The 17,554-nt window shown below is 42.4% G+C and overlaps 1 protein-coding gene across 1 annotated transcript in view; it reads left to right on the top strand.

Moving 5' to 3' along the window:
- Positions 1 to 15,949, top strand: part of LOC139220860 (partitioning defective 3 homolog) — a 309,168-nt gene extending 293,219 nt beyond the window's left edge. Inside the window, exons 22-24 of the mRNA XM_070852717.1 lie at positions 3,658 to 3,778; positions 10,723 to 10,850; positions 15,060 to 15,949. Of these exons, the coding sequence (XP_070708818.1) occupies positions 3,658 to 3,778; positions 10,723 to 10,850; positions 15,060 to 15,486 (676 nt within the window). The 3' untranslated portion in view covers positions 15,487 to 15,949. The remainder of the gene's footprint in view (positions 1 to 3,657; positions 3,779 to 10,722; positions 10,851 to 15,059) is intronic.
- The last annotated feature ends 1,605 nt before the right edge of the window (positions 15,950 to 17,554 follow it).

Raw genomic sequence — 17,554 nt, 5'->3', positions numbered from 1 at the left:
AGCCTTGTGGTGTGTGAGACATCTGCCAAATCCTCACGGATCAAAGGATGACTATTACACAGACAGGCATCCACATACCCCTAACTGGAGCTTTAGGGGGCTCTGGCCCCTGTGAATGGGTCAGGTTAAAAAAAAAAAAAACAGGTGGAATGGGGGTCACACATATGTATGCACATAGACAAATGCATATCCTTCATTCTTGAGTCTTATTTGTTTTTGTCTCTTGGCATTTTCCTACATCTATTAGTTCTCATAATCCTTTCTAAATAAGAGAGGGACCAGTAGAGGGTGTGTTGTTGTCTAGACGGGCCTGGATCCTCATAGTTTGACCTGACTCTGCATGCGAATGAATTCACAAGTTCACCTCTCCTTATGCGCCTTAAGTCAAACTATAGGTACAGCAGGGATGTGACTTTATTGAATACGAGTGTCTGTAAAATGAGGAGAAGTGAGACGGGGGAAGGGAGATAGTGAAACTGTGTGTCAGCTTCTTTGTGTCTACACATCTACATCTATGTATTACAGTCTGTGTTGCGTGGATATATTACTGTGCATTTGAGAGCAACGTGACCGTCCTGAGAGGCTAAGTGCTGACATTTCAGTCTGCAAACATACAGATGAATTTTGAGCAAATCTCATTATACAGGACTGAATGAAGATGCTAGCTGTGAAAATGTTGTGGCATATGGATACTTCATCTCCCTTATGGTTTTTAATTACTTTACGGGTGGCATGCCATTTTCCATTGACTCACATTTGACTCACAAAAAAAAAAAAACAGCCTTGGAACTAAGCCCTGCAAGCTCATACAATCATGGTGCACATCGTCTTCCTGTACCCCTGAGTGCTCTTACACAACCTGTAACCTTTTTCCCTTATGCACAAACACAGGATTTAGAGCAAACTGATGAGCAGCGTTCATTCATGTTCCCTCATACCCATCTTTTGGTGGCTTGGGTGACACGTTTATCCTAATTGCTGATGTGATCTACTGACATAAGTCAGTCAGTCTTTTCGTGCAGCCCCTTGTTCTTCAGACTCATTAAAGATGTTGATGTATTCACTGGGGAATTCATAAGCAGAGACACCTGATGCATCAGCAATGATCATGCTGACTAATTACACATTGAGGCGCCCAAGCATTGGGGAGCTCTCAGTGAAGGCGACAGAATCCATCTTCCTTATGTACAAAGACAGGCCTGCTGCCGACTGTTAGAGTGATATTGGGCAGTTTCTGGTGCCTCTTTGTGCTTGATTCCGCCAGTGCGGAAAATATATAGATATAAAAAAATATATTTACACTGGAGAATTCCGTGGAGTACTTTCCAAGAATCCCATCAATCTGTACCCTCATGGCGGGTGGAGGGCCAAGAGGAGAAGCCCCTGCAGATAATCTAGATATTGCACAGGCCTCCTTTGAACTGCCATGACAAATTCACCCCTCGTTAAATCCAACCCCCACTCCCAGGGCCTACGCAATGCAACATCCATCTGTAGCACTTTGAAAAATGTATTGAAGTGCCTTGCTGCTAGTTCTTTAATTTTCCAGAGATCTTGTCTTTGCTGGTCTTCTCCCATTCCACTCCCAACCACTTCATCCACCACACACGAGCAAAAATTTGGTAATATACAGACCACCCCTCTTTCTTGATAGTTTAGCGTACGAGAGAGGGGCAATAGGTCTTATTGTGAAAGAAATGTATGGACTCACGCAGTATTGTTTATAGCCTAGGTTATGGCCTTTTTTCTAGACCCCCAGCTGACTCCCACTGCCCCCTCAGGTCCTTCTAGCCCAGTGGTGCATGTTTGAGATGCTGATGCTAGCACCAACCCTCCCTGAAGGGTCAAAGAGAAAATTTACGAGGCTGTTTGTTTGGAGTCTGCCTGGTCTTCCCTTTGACCAGCCTCAGTGATTAAACTAATTGCATCTATTGGACCTCCCAGATCTATGTTTGGCCTTTTTCGCCCCATTACAGTCTTGTCAAAGCTCTCTCTCGAGCAATGATGATGACTTGTGTCTGTGTTTCACATGTGTATTTCTTTTTTCTTTTCAATTGCATGTGGTGTGCGTATATTTACAGTGTAGCTGAGGCACCCACATGTCTCTACATATTTTATTTAAAATAAACAGATGGACTCTGTGCATTTAGAATGTGTGGCATTGGTAGTCACACAGAAAGAGTCTTAAAGATGATAATAGTTTCATAGAACCCTTGCTTGCTACTTTTCTAGTTAAAAACAATATAAAACTTGCATGATAACATAGAACCATGAATCTTTTATTGTTGCCATAGATTTGTACATGTGGTCTATGTAGCTCTGTTGTTTATAGACTGCAGTTAAGTAATTTAATTGATTTAACATTGCATAAGCTATTATTCAAGCAACCTTTTATAATGGACGATAATATATAAGGGTGTGGGGTATATTAAGCACAAGCCCCCTCACACCCCAATGAGCCCTTTAATTGCCCACATCCACATAAAAGGCCTAATGTACATCCCCATGCTTCCACACACATAAAGCCATAAAAATTAAATGGCGTATAACTAATACAATTGATTTTGATCAGGCAATACGAATAACACGATAACTATGTCTTGCCAAGTGCTACTCAGGGACATGCACTGAAATCCGCACATCCTTTATGAGGTGCCATTTATTGTGCTTTTAATGAAGCTTGACTGGCAGCATGTCCTAGTGCCCATTATCATCAGAAGGATGTGCTCATTCTAATCTGCAATTATCACCATAATTGTGCCCAGAATCCTCTGAGCCCAAATAAGCAATCACATCCACCGCTGGCGTACCACCTGCAAATGTTACTCTGGAGGACATACACAATGACTGGGTGACAGGTCCTAGTTGACTTTATTTCTTTCCCTTCTATCACATGCTTTTGATTAACCTTTCCATTTTTCACTCGGCAACATCCCCAAGAACACCCTTCCTACCTTTATCCCTCTTTCCCTTTCTCACCCTATCAATCCCACTCCCTACATCCCCGAGCTCCCATCCCCTCCCGGTACAAATTCCTAACCTTTGGTCACTTTCATTCTTGTGGTATGCATAAATGCAGGCCTATTATCAAGCCGGTTGTCTCATCATAATTATGCGTTTTGTCATGTGCTGCCTCTGTAGCTGGTGATAAAAGGAGAGCCTGATTAAGCAGAGGAGAGCTATTGATTCCTATTGACAGGCCCCTCAAAGCCCCTTAATGAAGGGGATGTAAATGAAGGTTTTCCACAGTGTTTAATGACTACACACCATAAAGGGCCAACATTCTCTTGCAGTCTAAAAGGTACATGCATTACTCACAATGGTGCACGAGGGACGCTTTCAGTTATAGGGATGCTCAGGAGCAATGGCTGGAAGGAGGGAGCGTGGGAAGAAAAAGCACATAGAGATGTCAGTCAGGTATGCAAAGGGGAACCATGACTGTCAGATCAAGGGACACTCAGCACAATTTAGAGGGGTGTTTTTGTGGTCAAGTGAAGCATTCAAGTATGAAAAAGCATCAGTAACAACATGCTAGCTAGAATGGTGTGCCTGGTGTTATTTCTGAGTGAGGGCTTGCTGAAAAATGACCTCCAAATAACCACTAAGCTTGTATGGATTCTAAACAAATGTCCCTACTATCTTCTTCTTCTCTCCCAGCAGTCAGATGGCTCCCAGTAACCATGACCGGATACAACGGCTGAGGCACGAGTTTCAGCAGGCCAAACAGGAGGAGGACCTCGAGGACCATCGGCACACCTATAGCTTCAACCAGCCCTGGGTGAGTGTCTGATTGGAGCTGTGCTCCAACAGAGCAGCGCTGACATGTACTGTCTCAGAGATACATATTCCAAATATCCTACAGTCAGAGTTCTTTAGTTCTTTGACTATCTCTTAGTGACATAACCTTAATTCAGTCAGATTTGGTCACTGCTGTGACACACCATGATGTGATTTTAGCTACAAGCACTAACAAAGATGTTAGTATTTCATACTAATATTTCAAATATTGGGAAATTTCAATATCCCAGTAAACAGAAATTACCTTTTGTCATTGTTTCTCTTAATGATTAATGTTTTTACCCAGTTCATGTGATCAAACGTAAAGTAGTTAAACAAATTACAGTATACTTTGCTCTTTCCAACTGTTGTCAGTGATGCAAAGTGAAAAAAAAAAACACTGAGCATGAATGCAATTTGGCCGGAGACATAAATTCCAGCATCCCAGGATAAACGATAATGAAAATCTTGCTCGTGAATCGAACAGTCTTTGATATAACACAGTATGGTTGTCTGTCTGAATTTTTTGGCCCTGTGATTGACTGGGGACAACTCAATGTAGCAGCTGCACCCCGCCTCTTGCCCAATGTCAGCTGGGACCCTGAAGCATAAGTGATATAGACAATGGTTGGATGGATGGATGGATGGATGGTTGGATGGATGGATAACATAGTATGAAGCCCAGCACATCACCCTTCAATGTTTCGTCTGACACTGTCATTCTATTAGACTGTGAGTGTTGTCGATAAAACTTTAGACTTCAGTCCAAAATTTCTTTGACTAATTCCTAATTTCTGGGTCTAACCTTTGACCTGGAACTAATTACTAATTAGTCATTGCTGTCTGTGCCTTCTCTGTCTTATAGCAAGAAGGGGGAGAAGAAATGAAAAAGAGCAACATTCGATGGCTAGTGACTATTCAAGGCAAAATAAGAGGATGGAAATTGAAGACAGCGAGGAACAGTGTTCATTCTAATTTCCATTAGATGTGATTAAAGGGATTTTTAAATTAAAAAAATTTAAATTAAAATGTGAATTTTTTTTTAAGCCGTTCTCCACTTCCATGATTGATCTGTACCAACAATAGGATTTACTTCTCATAATTGGAAAAATGTAATCAAGTTAATTCCTTTGTTAATTCATTCAGACTTTATCTCATGTTCCTGTCTGCTGTGCAAAAAAAAGTTCAATTGCGCCTGGAGTTTAAGTAAAGAAACACTTTGTTTCATCTTTGCACATGCATATTATATCATTGATGATTTTAATATGCAGTCCCACTATTTACTGAGCTCTGACTCTGGTTAGAGTGATATACCAAACTATGTATGACATTTATTTAATGTCATACATAGTTTTTTTAAAACTATGACCAAACAATTATAGAGCCAGAGAGCTTGTATAATCAAGGAGTGAGTTGGAGGTCAAATATCTGTATATTTTTTGAGGATAGTGGCTTGAGACAGACTTTGACTTCCCTGACCTGGCTGTAGAAGAAATATGGTTAATTGTTTTACTAAGCAGAGCTTTTTTTTTTTTTAATTTATGGGTCAGAATGTGAAATTTAAAAAGTAAAAATATTCGTCACTCATATAGAGGAAGATAGACTTTATTTGCTTTCCTTCAGTGTTAGTCCTAGTCCTACTGATGACTGAAACATCTATCTCCATCCATCTATCTCTCTCTCTCTCTCTCTCTCTCTCCATTCTCACTGTCAAAATGAGATGTTAACTGTTTTTTCAGCACAATGCAGTCTTTTTTTCTGAGCCTCCGAGCTCCTAATTGCTTGTGATTGTTGACATTGTGAGCATGCTCCCTCTATTCTGCTGGTAATGAGATATAGGGCCAGTCTAAGAGTATTGAAGTCTATTTTATTAGTCCTCTTTCATGTTATTTTAGGTCTTTGAACAACTATTCACAATGGCAGGGCTTGTTAGGAAAGATACAGGCATACCCATGTTATTTTATGACACTGATTAGATGAACTCAAAGGAAACCATCTCGTAGTGTCAGCAAAAGCAGGATAGACTTGGCTCTATTTCTGGTAGATGGGCAACCATTTTGATATGAACAGCAGGGAAGCTGTGGAAGAAAAGGAGGAGGCAAGATGTGAAATGACGTGCTTGACCATTGGATATGTTCATTAAAAACAGAAATAAGAAAGAAACACTATTTTTAGAAAGAGTTTTGACCGACACTGGAAAAAAAACAACCTTGTGGCTGTGTTGCATTGTAACCTACTGTATCTACTTTTTGCACTGAAATTGTGGATTTTTGCTCTGTGTCAAGGCTGGATAATGTCTGCAGGGATGAAAGCGGAACCTTTTTGACCTCCACTTTTTGCAAACCAAAACATTCAGTGAAAGTCCCCAAGAAAAGGTGCTCAAGGAGGCGGTTAAGTGCCTACCACACCAAGATCTGCAAAACTGCACATCGATGCACATTGCACACAAGGTTACGTCTTAATGGCTTCCACACATATTCACATGTCAGAATAGGAGTGACGACACTTTATCAATTGTTTGAATGGTCAAGAATCTGGTTCACATATGATTTATTGGATTTCTGGCATGTCTGAAATTTGGGTTGGCAGTCTTGCAGTTTGAGCATTTCCACAGTCCAATTTCCCACATGGTTGCTGTCAGTGGATCTTTACATGTGCTAAAACTGTAGTCTTGACTGTGACTGTTCTGAACACACTGAACTTTGCTGCAGAACAGACTGTCTGCATCTTTAAGCCATCTGTAGCTCCATATGTTTTCTTTTTTTTCTTCTCACTCTTGTTCATAGTAGAATTTCACAAAGTAATGCCTCTCTGTCTATTTGTCAACATTGGCTAGGTCAAACTTTATTGGAATTGTCACTTGACAAAACTAACCGGGGCCTCCACGCTTGAGTTCAGTGTGAGGTCCACGTCATGACTAGTCAATTGATCCATGTAGTGTAAGCAGAAAAGTTGCAGAAAAGCCAGAAAATGCACAAGTCTGCACAGCTTGAAGTCATTTTTTTTTTAGAATTTAGTTATTTTTTTTCACTTTTCTGTCTGTGATTTCGCCTTCTTGAGATTACAGGCCAATCCGACAGTCCAAGAGTATGTCCAGTACTGCAGTACCCAATATTCATAACAGACTGTTGTTACATATTGCCTTCTTAAAAACAGCAAATGCACAAATGCGAGAAAAAGATTGTGATAATGAGGAACACATGAATCAGTGCAAGGTGTGAGGCTCCCTCTGTGAGTTTGACCCCATCGTGCTCTGTTGTGTTTGAATCTGAGCTCAGGTATGTCTCTTGCGAACGCCTGTAATGACAATGCTGAGGTCAGTGCTCAAAGCCTTTAATGGAATAATGACCGGGACACGAGACGCCCTGTCTATCACGCACATAATTAGAGCTGGCATGTTTTCTCTCTCTCCCTCTCCACTGCTCTGCAAGAGGGGACTTCCAGATGTTCATCATAAAGCGTATTTTCCAAAGAGTTGCCTTTTTGTCTCTCGCTCCCTGTCTGCAGCAATAAAATCAATTTGTGCTGTTGGATTGGAGCACCAATGAGCGTGACCACACAGAGGAGTGTGAGCGCCACGCTGGTACCTTGGATCAAACACGTCAACAGCAGCTTGTAAAGCCCTTATTTATACAGAATCTTTTGATTTTATTATCACTCTGCTTTCATGGTGGTGGGTGTTTGATTTTGTGCAGCTAACTCTTTCCTATAAATCATAAAGAATAAGCCATTTTTAGCTGCAGTCACTTGACTTTCCAGGGTAAGGCTTCGACTTAACACGGCTCAGCAACTGATTGTAACCCTTCCCACAATACCTGGAGCGCGTATGCACAGTAAGTTAACATTTTTAAGCGACAGTGCTGGAGAAGTAAAACATAAACTTAACTAAAAATGTTAATGATAAAAAGGTTATTAAAATGTTTTTTATATAATTAATTTAACCGCATGTATTTGCAAGTAAAGGATGGAAACAAGAATGCTCATTCTTACACATGTCATTCCAGTGTGAATGCCTTATAATGATAAAACTGCTTATTGGGAGTTTTTCATAGTTTTACTTCACAGACGCTGTGTTAGTGAAAGCCACAGGGGTATCATTTAGCCACTACTGGTTTTATTACCAACAACAACTTTTTACTACTAGATTTTGTCTATTATGATGACTTTGATCAATCTTTTGTCGACTTTCTTGCTTGCCGGCGTGGCTGCATGGGTAAATTATGGATTGGGCCATTCAATCATGTGCAAGCAGCGAGCATGGTTTACTGATCTCATGATTATGACCATCATAAGCAACAGATGAAATGTTTTATTGCAAATACAATATTGTTTCGCTGTTCAAGATTCGAACGGACGTCTGCATGCAATTCACATCCAACTTTTTTACTGGGCTCAAGTGACTTAGCTACCAAACTGTGTGTGTGTGTGTGTGTGTGTGTGTGTGTTCACAGATAAGATACAGAACACAGGGACGAGAAGATAACAAATACGATTACACTTAAGATAGAAATTCACTTATGCAGGCAAGTAATATATAGCAGCAAGATTACCCCACACGTTCATCCTCACATGCAGTATCTTCACAATTAAAAACAAGACTTTACTTGTTTATAAGAAATGGGTGGAATTGGGCCGTGCAAGGACTTAAAGAGAGAATCATTATCCATCTGAGCTTTCGTCACGATGTCTCCTTCCTCTTGTCTGCCCATTAGCAGTTTTAATGTCCTCCATATGTGTGTTTTTGTACAACAAGGCTGCTGTCTCAAAAACGTTCCCTGCGTGGTGGGCTACAAAGATATTATCATGAGGATCGTGGGCGGTATAGCCATATGTTAGTGCTGACCCATCACGGCAACCTGCTTTGATATCTGAGAGGTCTGTGATCCGCTCTGAACCAGGAACTATTACACCTTGGCTGTCTTATGCTTACGTTTTAAACTTTTCAAGCTCAGCTCCTTCACAGCTGCTTTCCTGGTCTCGGATTTTTGATAGCGGCAAATAATTTTCATAATTATATCCCCCTCGGTTCACCATCTGTGAATGCTCTTGTGTTTAAACAGGTGGCGATCTGTTTTTTTTTCCCTGCTTTGTCTGTGACACCACCAAGGAAACAAGGGGGAGATAAAAGTGTGCCATATTGGTATCATTTTTCACATTATTGGATAGAAATGAACATAGACATCTTTGATTTGATTTCAACAAATGTCATGTTTTATATGGAGTTGTATTCTGGGCCTAACATGGAATAATCTGATTCTCCCTCCTGGGATAATGCCATTACACTGAGTGATTTTCTCTCTTGGCTATTTCTCATGCATTTCTCTTGGCATGGTGTTATCCACTTCAACTGTTTTTAAACCGAATCATCAAGCACCTCCTGATTCCTCACCACTTCCCTACAAATCACATAAAATACTTGCAGTGTGCGTGACTAATTATTTTCTCACCACCGCATTTCACCTCAGTGAAATCATTACTCCTTTTCCCTCACTGTTCATCCGATATTCATTTAGGTGCTCTAGACTTTCCAAGTCAGAGGAACGTGTTGTTACAGCAAATCCTGAAACATATGAGTCCAATTCACCTCAGCCATGTGAAATACTAATATGTTTTTAGGACTTGGAGAGTTTGAGAAAGAGCTTGTTATTGACTCTGAGTGAAGTGTAATTGCACTGTTATTGCAGCTGTCCGAGTGAGGAGGAAAGCAGTCATTTCAAGAACACAAGACGTTTCCAGCAAGTCATTCTTGCTGACAGCCTTTCCATCTACCACCACACCTTTACCCCATCAATCCATTCCGTCATGTATTACCACCCCTCTACCACCGTCCCACAAAAACACACACATACACTCACTTTTTTTTTCAAACGTATGAAGATGCCTTTCCAAGCTACCAAACGCTGCTTCTTCTTGCAGTTGCTTTAAAACTCAGCTGGCCAGTATAATAGTGAAAATGATTGGTTCGTATTTGCCTCAACAAACATGTATGCACACAAACCATTCACACCCCCACCTGCCCACCATCTGAACCTTATGAAAACTGACACTCGGTCAAGCCATGTTTGCTACACCTCCGCAGCTTCTCTCTGTTTAATTGGCTTGTCATGTTCTGTCATCAGGCAGCTCGTTAGCACTGTGATAGTGTTGAGGGAGATGATATCTCCATGTCAACCCTGCCAGTGATCAGACAACAAACACGTATACACACACCGGTGCGGGCTAGTGATGTGTCGTCAAGCCACATGCAAATCTGTGAAATGAAGCATTTACTGGTAATGCCCATCCATATTTTATGACTTCAGCATGCTTAGATTGTTCAGAAGTACGGAGTATAGCTTGAGCAGGATTAATACTGAGTCACACAAACGGCTGCAAAAAGAAACGAGTAGCTAGCAGGAGCAGTGATAGCCATTATGGCTCAGAAGTATTTGTGATATGATAAGTACACCTGAGTATTGGGTTGTCTTGCACAGTAAGTTTACCTCTTGAACATGAAAACATCAAGCCTGAAAGACAACCCCCCCCCCTATTGCTGTTATTAAAATGTACCTAATTAATTTACCTGTTCAGAAACTGAGCTGTCTAGGATTCTAATAAACCAATGGTGTGTAATTGGTACCAGCAGAAGTCAATGGCATTGTCATCATGGAATCACACCTACTTACCAACTAGTCCCTGAGGGTAGCTGAACACACAGGAGGCATCACACTGTCCAACCACCTGCTGTGTTGAGGGAAAAATATTTCATCATCTAAAGGTGTGTTTGTGTGTGAGAGAGAGAGAGAGAGAGAGAGAGAGAGCGTGTGATTTCTCGATTTCCAGATCTGTGTAAGCATCATAACCCTTGTGTCAAAAGAAAGCAAATGTAAAACGTTCGTTGTTTTCAGTGTCACTGGTGTCGTAACTGTGTGTATCCTGACTTGCGTGACTCGGTGAACGTTGCAGGTGAGCAACGGGATGGAGACGCCAAGCGGACGCCATTCGGTGACGGTCGAGACTCAGGTCCAGAAACAGCAGCAAGAGGACAGAGATGGCTTCCAACATGCGCAGAGACAGTACAGCTCCCTGCCACGGTAAAACATCCACCCAATTCTCCTCCCTTTGCTCCATCTGTCTGGCTCTGTCTGCCACTCTCTCTCCCTCCTCTCTCCGTGACCTATCACGTTCCTCCTGCCCTTCCCAACCTCTTCATTTGACTTTTTCGATTTCCATCCAATTCTTTTCTTGATATTTGTGCTTTTATCCTCCTCTCTCCACGCTGTCTTCTGCATATCTCTTTGGCTACAAAGTTAAACACCACAAAGCCACTTTCAACTAATTTAAATTATTCTTAGCAAAACTCTTTGAATGAAATCTTTTAATGTGATCGCTTGGAATTATTTGACTGGTATTTAACTTCATTAAGTCAATGTTGACCCTGAGTGAGTGCTTGCTTTGTCACAGGCATCAAACCCGCTCTCTAACACTTCCCTATAGTGAATAACAGTGCCGATATCATGCTCTCACACTTCTTGAGCTCAGAGCTACAGCCGCTACTCTTCATCTCCTCCATCTTCCCGTGTCAATTATTTCCCATACTTGTAAAAGAGATGTCAATAAAGTTTGCCACATCTTACATCTCTGGGCACTGGGGAGGGGTTTAGTTTAGTGCCTGTATTTGCATTTCCTGCCAACACTTGTGTATGTGTGTGTGTTTGTGTCTCTCTTGTCACACGTTAGTCAATGGAAAATTCACAACTAACCATTGTTGGTGGAAAAGACAAAATCAGACACACAAATTCTATACTGACACATGGATTTAAAGTTGGTCATGAAGTAAACATTATTTCCTCTCCCAGTTAAATATTCAATCCAATGTGAGTTTTGGGTGTTGTGAAATATACATCGTGTTGTGGAATGTTGAAAGTGAAGTCGGAGTGAAGTCTGATTTATTTACGTTTTCCTGCTTTGCCAGTTTAAACAAAGACAACTTCAAGTATGTGAGTGGTCTTTTAACTTTATTGGCTAGAGTAACTCTGCTCTCCTGTAATTTTAATTTCTCCCCGCACAAACAGCAGTCTTTTCTTCATAGCATCCTCTTTGGCTCTGCTGTCTCTGAACGGTCACAGTCCGGTCGACTCAAACACGTTCCCTTCTATGGCTATGGATTTGTGGTTCATATGGACCCATAATCAATGTGGTCTGTATAAACCAGACTGATCTATGCATTCCCTTCATAGACCTTATCTGCTGGCATCCCATGTGATGTGACAGTTGCCTCCGACAAACTCTCAGTGAGATTCTTCTCTTGGGAAAGTTTGTCTGAGCAGCCAAAAAGCCAGGCGAGGATAGCCTTTGATATGCATTCCTCTCATAATCTCATAGTGTCTTTTAGCAAAGGGTCGCATGAGCTCAGGCTTGACGTTTGACCCCATCTAAGGCTTTACATAGCTTGTGTCTTGCCACAGCTCCTCATTAAAGAGCTAAAGTCTTACATCCCCAGATTAATAACCACTATTCCTCCGACCGCCTCTCTTTTGGAACTCCTTCATCCTGTCTGTCTCTTCCAAAACAGGAGGTTTGAGCACTCAGTTGTTCAGCCAAAAGGGGACATCCCCTCAAAAAAGAAAAACAAAAAAAAAAAAAAAAACCCTTCTTCCCAAGGGCTTCTAGAAGAAGCCATGGTGGCTGGTTATCTGATTACAGCCCGGCTTAGTCTGCTGTCTTGGATGTGAGGATTGGAAGAGCACTAATGAAGGCTTGTTGTCGGAGCAGGATTAGAGGTGACAGGCAATGGAGGGCAAGAGGAGCCGAGAAAGGGACGAGTGTGTTAGTAGTAAAGAGAGAGCACTGATTAGCCCGAGAGAGACGCACTCGCACACAAAAAGACACACAAACACAGACATGAATGCGGCCAAGATAAGGTTCTTAGCAGCGGCCCGAGTGAACTGCCGGTTGCTCTTCCATCTATCATTTCTCAGCTGAAGCAACATTGTTCCACACCATAAAGAAAACATTATTCAAGGTTTGTTGACATTTTATTTGTACAAAACAGTAATTATTGTTCCATTGCCCCTCGCATGCATTTTAACTTTTTTCCGCTAATCATTTTATGCCTGTTTTTGTGCTTTCTCCTCTTTCTCATAAACTCTGATTCTTTCCAGCTGTTTCGAAGAAACACACAGCGGCCGCAAATTTTTCATGCGAGCCAACTTCCTGGCTTTGTTTGTTATGTTCTGTCATTCTAAATTTACCCCACTCTTTGGCATGATGTATTTTCCCATCCCCTCCCTTTGTAAATGTAGCTAATCTACTCTGTGACATATTCTGGCGCAGAAGTAGAGGTGATAAGAGAACAAGCTCCCCTGACGCATCAATCACGATTACATTCCTGTGGAACAATGCCATTTCTGCTCTCTTCTCACAGCCACCAAAGACTTTCTCCCCCCCCCCGCTGAATCTCCCTTCTTCTCTTATCTACTTTAAAAACTAAAAGGTCATTCTGGAACCACAGCTTACCGCCTCATGCAACAGGCGTCCGGGGTTTCTAAATAAGCAGCTCCCTCGTGAGCAGTGCTGGCTGCTCTGTAAGCCAAGCCAGGGTGTAAATGCATGGCGGCTCGCCCAGACAGCAAAACCCAGATATGGAGCATGTGGTGGGGCTCTCTCTGCAGTCTGTCCCTACATCTGTCCCTCAGCCAATTACCCTCATACTTACTCACACTCAGAATGCACGCACACACACACACACACACACACACACACACACATACAAGGGGACTAACAGAATAAGATCATCTGCTTGTGTTACACTCATGCAGCACATAAATGCATGCACATTCGACCGCACATGTACAAATGCAGACCTAAGCTCACAAAGGCACAGACACTTAGATCACAGTGCCATGTGCTCCACATTGTGGACCACAAGGGCGACCATTGGTAATAATGGAATTGTGGGATTTGTAATTAGAATCACATAGAGACGGCAATGGAGAAAATTAGTTTGTTGCTTCTTTCTTGTTGTTTAACAAGAAATAAGAAAAAGGCATCTAAAGGAAAAGTTTTATTTTGGCTCCTTACTGAATAGGGAAGCACAACAGATTACAGAGACTTTCTTCAACTTCCTTAACGTTGTCTTCACTATCAACAATCTCTACCACCATCGGAGATTTGTTGGATGAAACACAAGCGTCTCTGCAGGTGTAGCTTCAAGGTGTAGCTACATGTTTGGATAGAGAAAACACATGAAATAACAAATCAAGGGTCCAAGTTAGAATTTATTGCCATTCTCTCAAAATACAAAGCCCACCTACCTCGCCGCAGGGTTTCTCTTTTAGAAGAGGCTAAATATTTTGTCACAAACAGAAGTGCAATTGAACAGTAAGTAGCCTATTCTGTCTTTTGTTCCTCTCAGCCTCTCTGGAACGAGACTCGACCGGATAAGAAATGCAGACGTTTCGGGCCTAAAAGCATGTTCTGTAGCGTTGTGTGCCACGGACAAAAGCCTTTCAAGCGCACAGCGGATCAGTGAGGTGTGAATGGGGTTTCTCTTAGCACCCCTGATGCAAACGCCACTGTCACATGTCTTCCATCGCACTGCGGCCTTAATGGATCCTAATAATAGAGGAGCAGACTCAACACTTCTGCCAGAAACAGGCAGTTCCCAATGATGGCTTTTCAGGGCCAATTTCTGGAAAGGACAGCATGTGTGGCAGAAGGCTTGCATGTGACTCACTTTATTTGTACGAGATATAATGTGTGCGTTCATCTTGGGCTGTTGGTTCAATGTAGGGGCTAGGTAGGCAGTCTGAAGATGAGCGGAGGAAGGCGGATAATGCCGTAAGTCTGTGATGTAAGTGCACCAGTCTGCACCTCCAAAAAAGGAGTTAAATGGATGAAAGCAGCCATTTTTTTTTTTTTCCGAGAGAGGTTTTAACATGTGTGTTTGTTTGATATCTGGAACTAATAGTCCTGTGGGCGTTTCAGGCTTCCCTCATTTATTTCTGTCTCTTTCATGTGTTGATCTTTATGTCACAGGATTTAGTATAATCATGCAGCAGGCTATAACAGATCCCTCTTTGCTCCACTCATGTTGCTCTCAGACTTAATGCTACTACTACATCAGTCAAGTCTCACAAAATGTGAAAATGGACACATTCTCTGCTGAAGTGCAGTTTCTTTTCAATTTTCCTTCAATAGTGCTGACCGAGAGGCCACTACAGAAAAAAAAAAAACTGCTATTATCTTCTGTCCCCTTTAAATTCAGCGTGATTGACCTCTTTAGCTCTCTGTGTGTTTAGGCAACCCCACAAAAACCCCAGCACAGTGTCCCAGAGCTCATGGGACAAGGTGTACATGCCAGCGGAAGAACTCCAGACGTCCAAGGAGAACCCTCGCTACTCCGCTGGCCAGGGATCACGTAACGGCTACCTGGGAACGTCCAGCTTCAATGCCCGCGTCCTCTTGGAGACTCAGGAGCTGCTGAGGCAGGAGCAGAGACGCAGAGAGCAGGAAGCCAACAAGGCCAGGCCACCTCCTGAACATGAAACCCCTAGCGGCAGCACCCACGACCACAAGAGAGACACTCAGGCCCTGGATTCTGCCCCGGTGCAGGCCCCACCTCAGTCCAAGGGCCCCTACAGACAAGATGTACCCCCTTCGCCTTCTCAGCTCGCCAGGCTCAGCCGGCTTCAGAGTTCAGAGAAAGGAAGGCTGTTTTACTCCTGAGACCGCGACAAGGAACTAGTAAATGAAACTTTTCAGAGAATAGGACTGATTCTAAGGAGCACTAATGGGAAAAGAGGGCAATGAGTCTGTTTTTTTATATAAAATGCTGGGATACAAAGATTTTTATCAATAGAAAATGTTAATATTTAAAAGAAAGATTTTTTTTAATGATATGAACAATAATCCTTTTATTTGTATCCAAAAGAAATGATTTGAGATGTTTTACTGTCCAGCATCATGATCATGTAACTGTGTACAAGTGCCTTCTACGTCATCGATGGTTCACCTTTTGTGGGCATCGGGCATCTGCAGCTTTGACCCATCCATGTGATACATTCAGTAGAGCGGTAGAGCAGACGGCAGACGGCAGTTGGTTTGGACCATCACTTGATCCCTACATCTGACAGCAGTCTAACCTGAACATCATAACCTAAAGCACAAGACACTGCCCAGGCATGTTTATGTACCAACCGTTTAGGGACATGTTCGTGTGAGTGTTTAGTTTCTGTTCATATTCGTGTATGTGAGTGCTGGAAGGAGTTGGCATGTAGTGACTGAGTGTAGAGGTTAAGCAGCTTGTGTGAAATGTGGAGTCAAAGCTTGGATTTTGGACATGACTGCTCACCACCAACCCCCCTGCCAATTCAGGGAAATATCCCTTTTTTTTTTTTTTTTTTCAGATACAACACTCACTCAGTATGTGCATCCTCCTTCCAAGCCCCACCTGGATTTAATATGATAATCCCGAATTCACTCTTCCGTTTCTGGCTGCTTTGTCTCACTTTTTTTTCCTCTTCACCGTGTCATCCTCACCATGGGCGCAATCAGTGGAGGAAAACAGCTTTACATCTCCTTTATTTCTACCCGATTCCGGCCTACCAGGGGAATCCAGCAGAACAAATGGGGTCAAGTCTGGGTTATTAATTAATGTACCCCATTAAAAATGAATGAGCACCTTTGTGTGTATCTATGTTGTCATGTGTGATGAGAAGGAAGAAACAGCGATCTTGCCTTTGTGGCCTCGCCTAGAATGATTTGGCTGTAACCAAAGCCTGTTGGCCCCTAGGTATCCAAGTTGTTTCTCACTCAATATTTAATCAGGGCAGTTGCACGGGAAACCACACCGGCTCTGCAGTGGGTGGCCTCAGTGTGGGACTGCCTATTTGTCGTCCTGATACAATGGAGCTGATTTTGTTTTCCTTCCACGATTATGTCTTTTGGTAGACTGTGGCTGAGGTTCTACGATCGTCACAAGCGCATAACAAATGTATTCTCACATATACATGTACAAGGCTATGTAAAATACAGCACTGGTATGTCTGTTCAACTGCCAATGTTCCCTTGAGTGTGTGTGTGTGTGTGTGTGTGTAGGTGGACATGTGTTTAAGTGTCTGTGAATGCTGCCAGTAACTGGTTGCTCCAATATGTCTATGAATATGTCTTGGCAGCCATATGAACCACTTGGCTGCTGAGTGGGAGAAGAGCAGAGGAGTAGGAGGGAGAGAAGATGGGAGGTCTGACCTTGCAGATGATTCAGTCAATGGAGTAATCACAACTATTCCTCTGAGTCTGCAGTACAAACAGGAGGTTACCAACAAGGCTGTCCTCACTTTTCCTGTCTCTTCTTCTTTTTCTTCTCCTCCTCCGTCTTCCCCTTCTCTTCATTTACGTGGTTCATCTGTCAGTTTCACATGAGTTGGTCTAGTTTATGTGGTGAGAGGGTGTCTGTCTGTGTGTGTGTGTGTGTGTGTGTGTGTGTGTGTGTGTGTGTGTTTGTTGGGTGGTGGTCCGGGAGGGAGAGGGTGGGGGAAGGGTGTGGACGGGGGTGGGGTGGGGGGGTGAGGGGGTTGGATTCAGCTCTGACACAGCAGCTGTTTTAATTGATGTTCATGCATTTATGCATCTCACTGTGAACAGGGGATGGGATCAAGTGCCTGCAATAAAAAAATGTTTTTTTTTTTTCTCATCATATGCAAATTTGATAATATCCCATAATGCACGTTTATTATTTGTGTTGTGTAATGTTTGTGCGCTGCCCCTGTGACACAGATTCCTGTAAAGCTATTGT

The sequence above is a fragment of the Pempheris klunzingeri genome, chromosome 21 (assembly GCF_042242105.1).
Source record: "Pempheris klunzingeri isolate RE-2024b chromosome 21, fPemKlu1.hap1, whole genome shotgun sequence".
Lineage (NCBI taxonomy): Eukaryota > Metazoa > Chordata > Actinopteri > Acropomatiformes > Pempheridae > Pempheris > Pempheris klunzingeri.
Note: the sequence above shows the minus strand (reverse complement) of the source record. Positions and strands in the feature narration are given on the sequence as shown.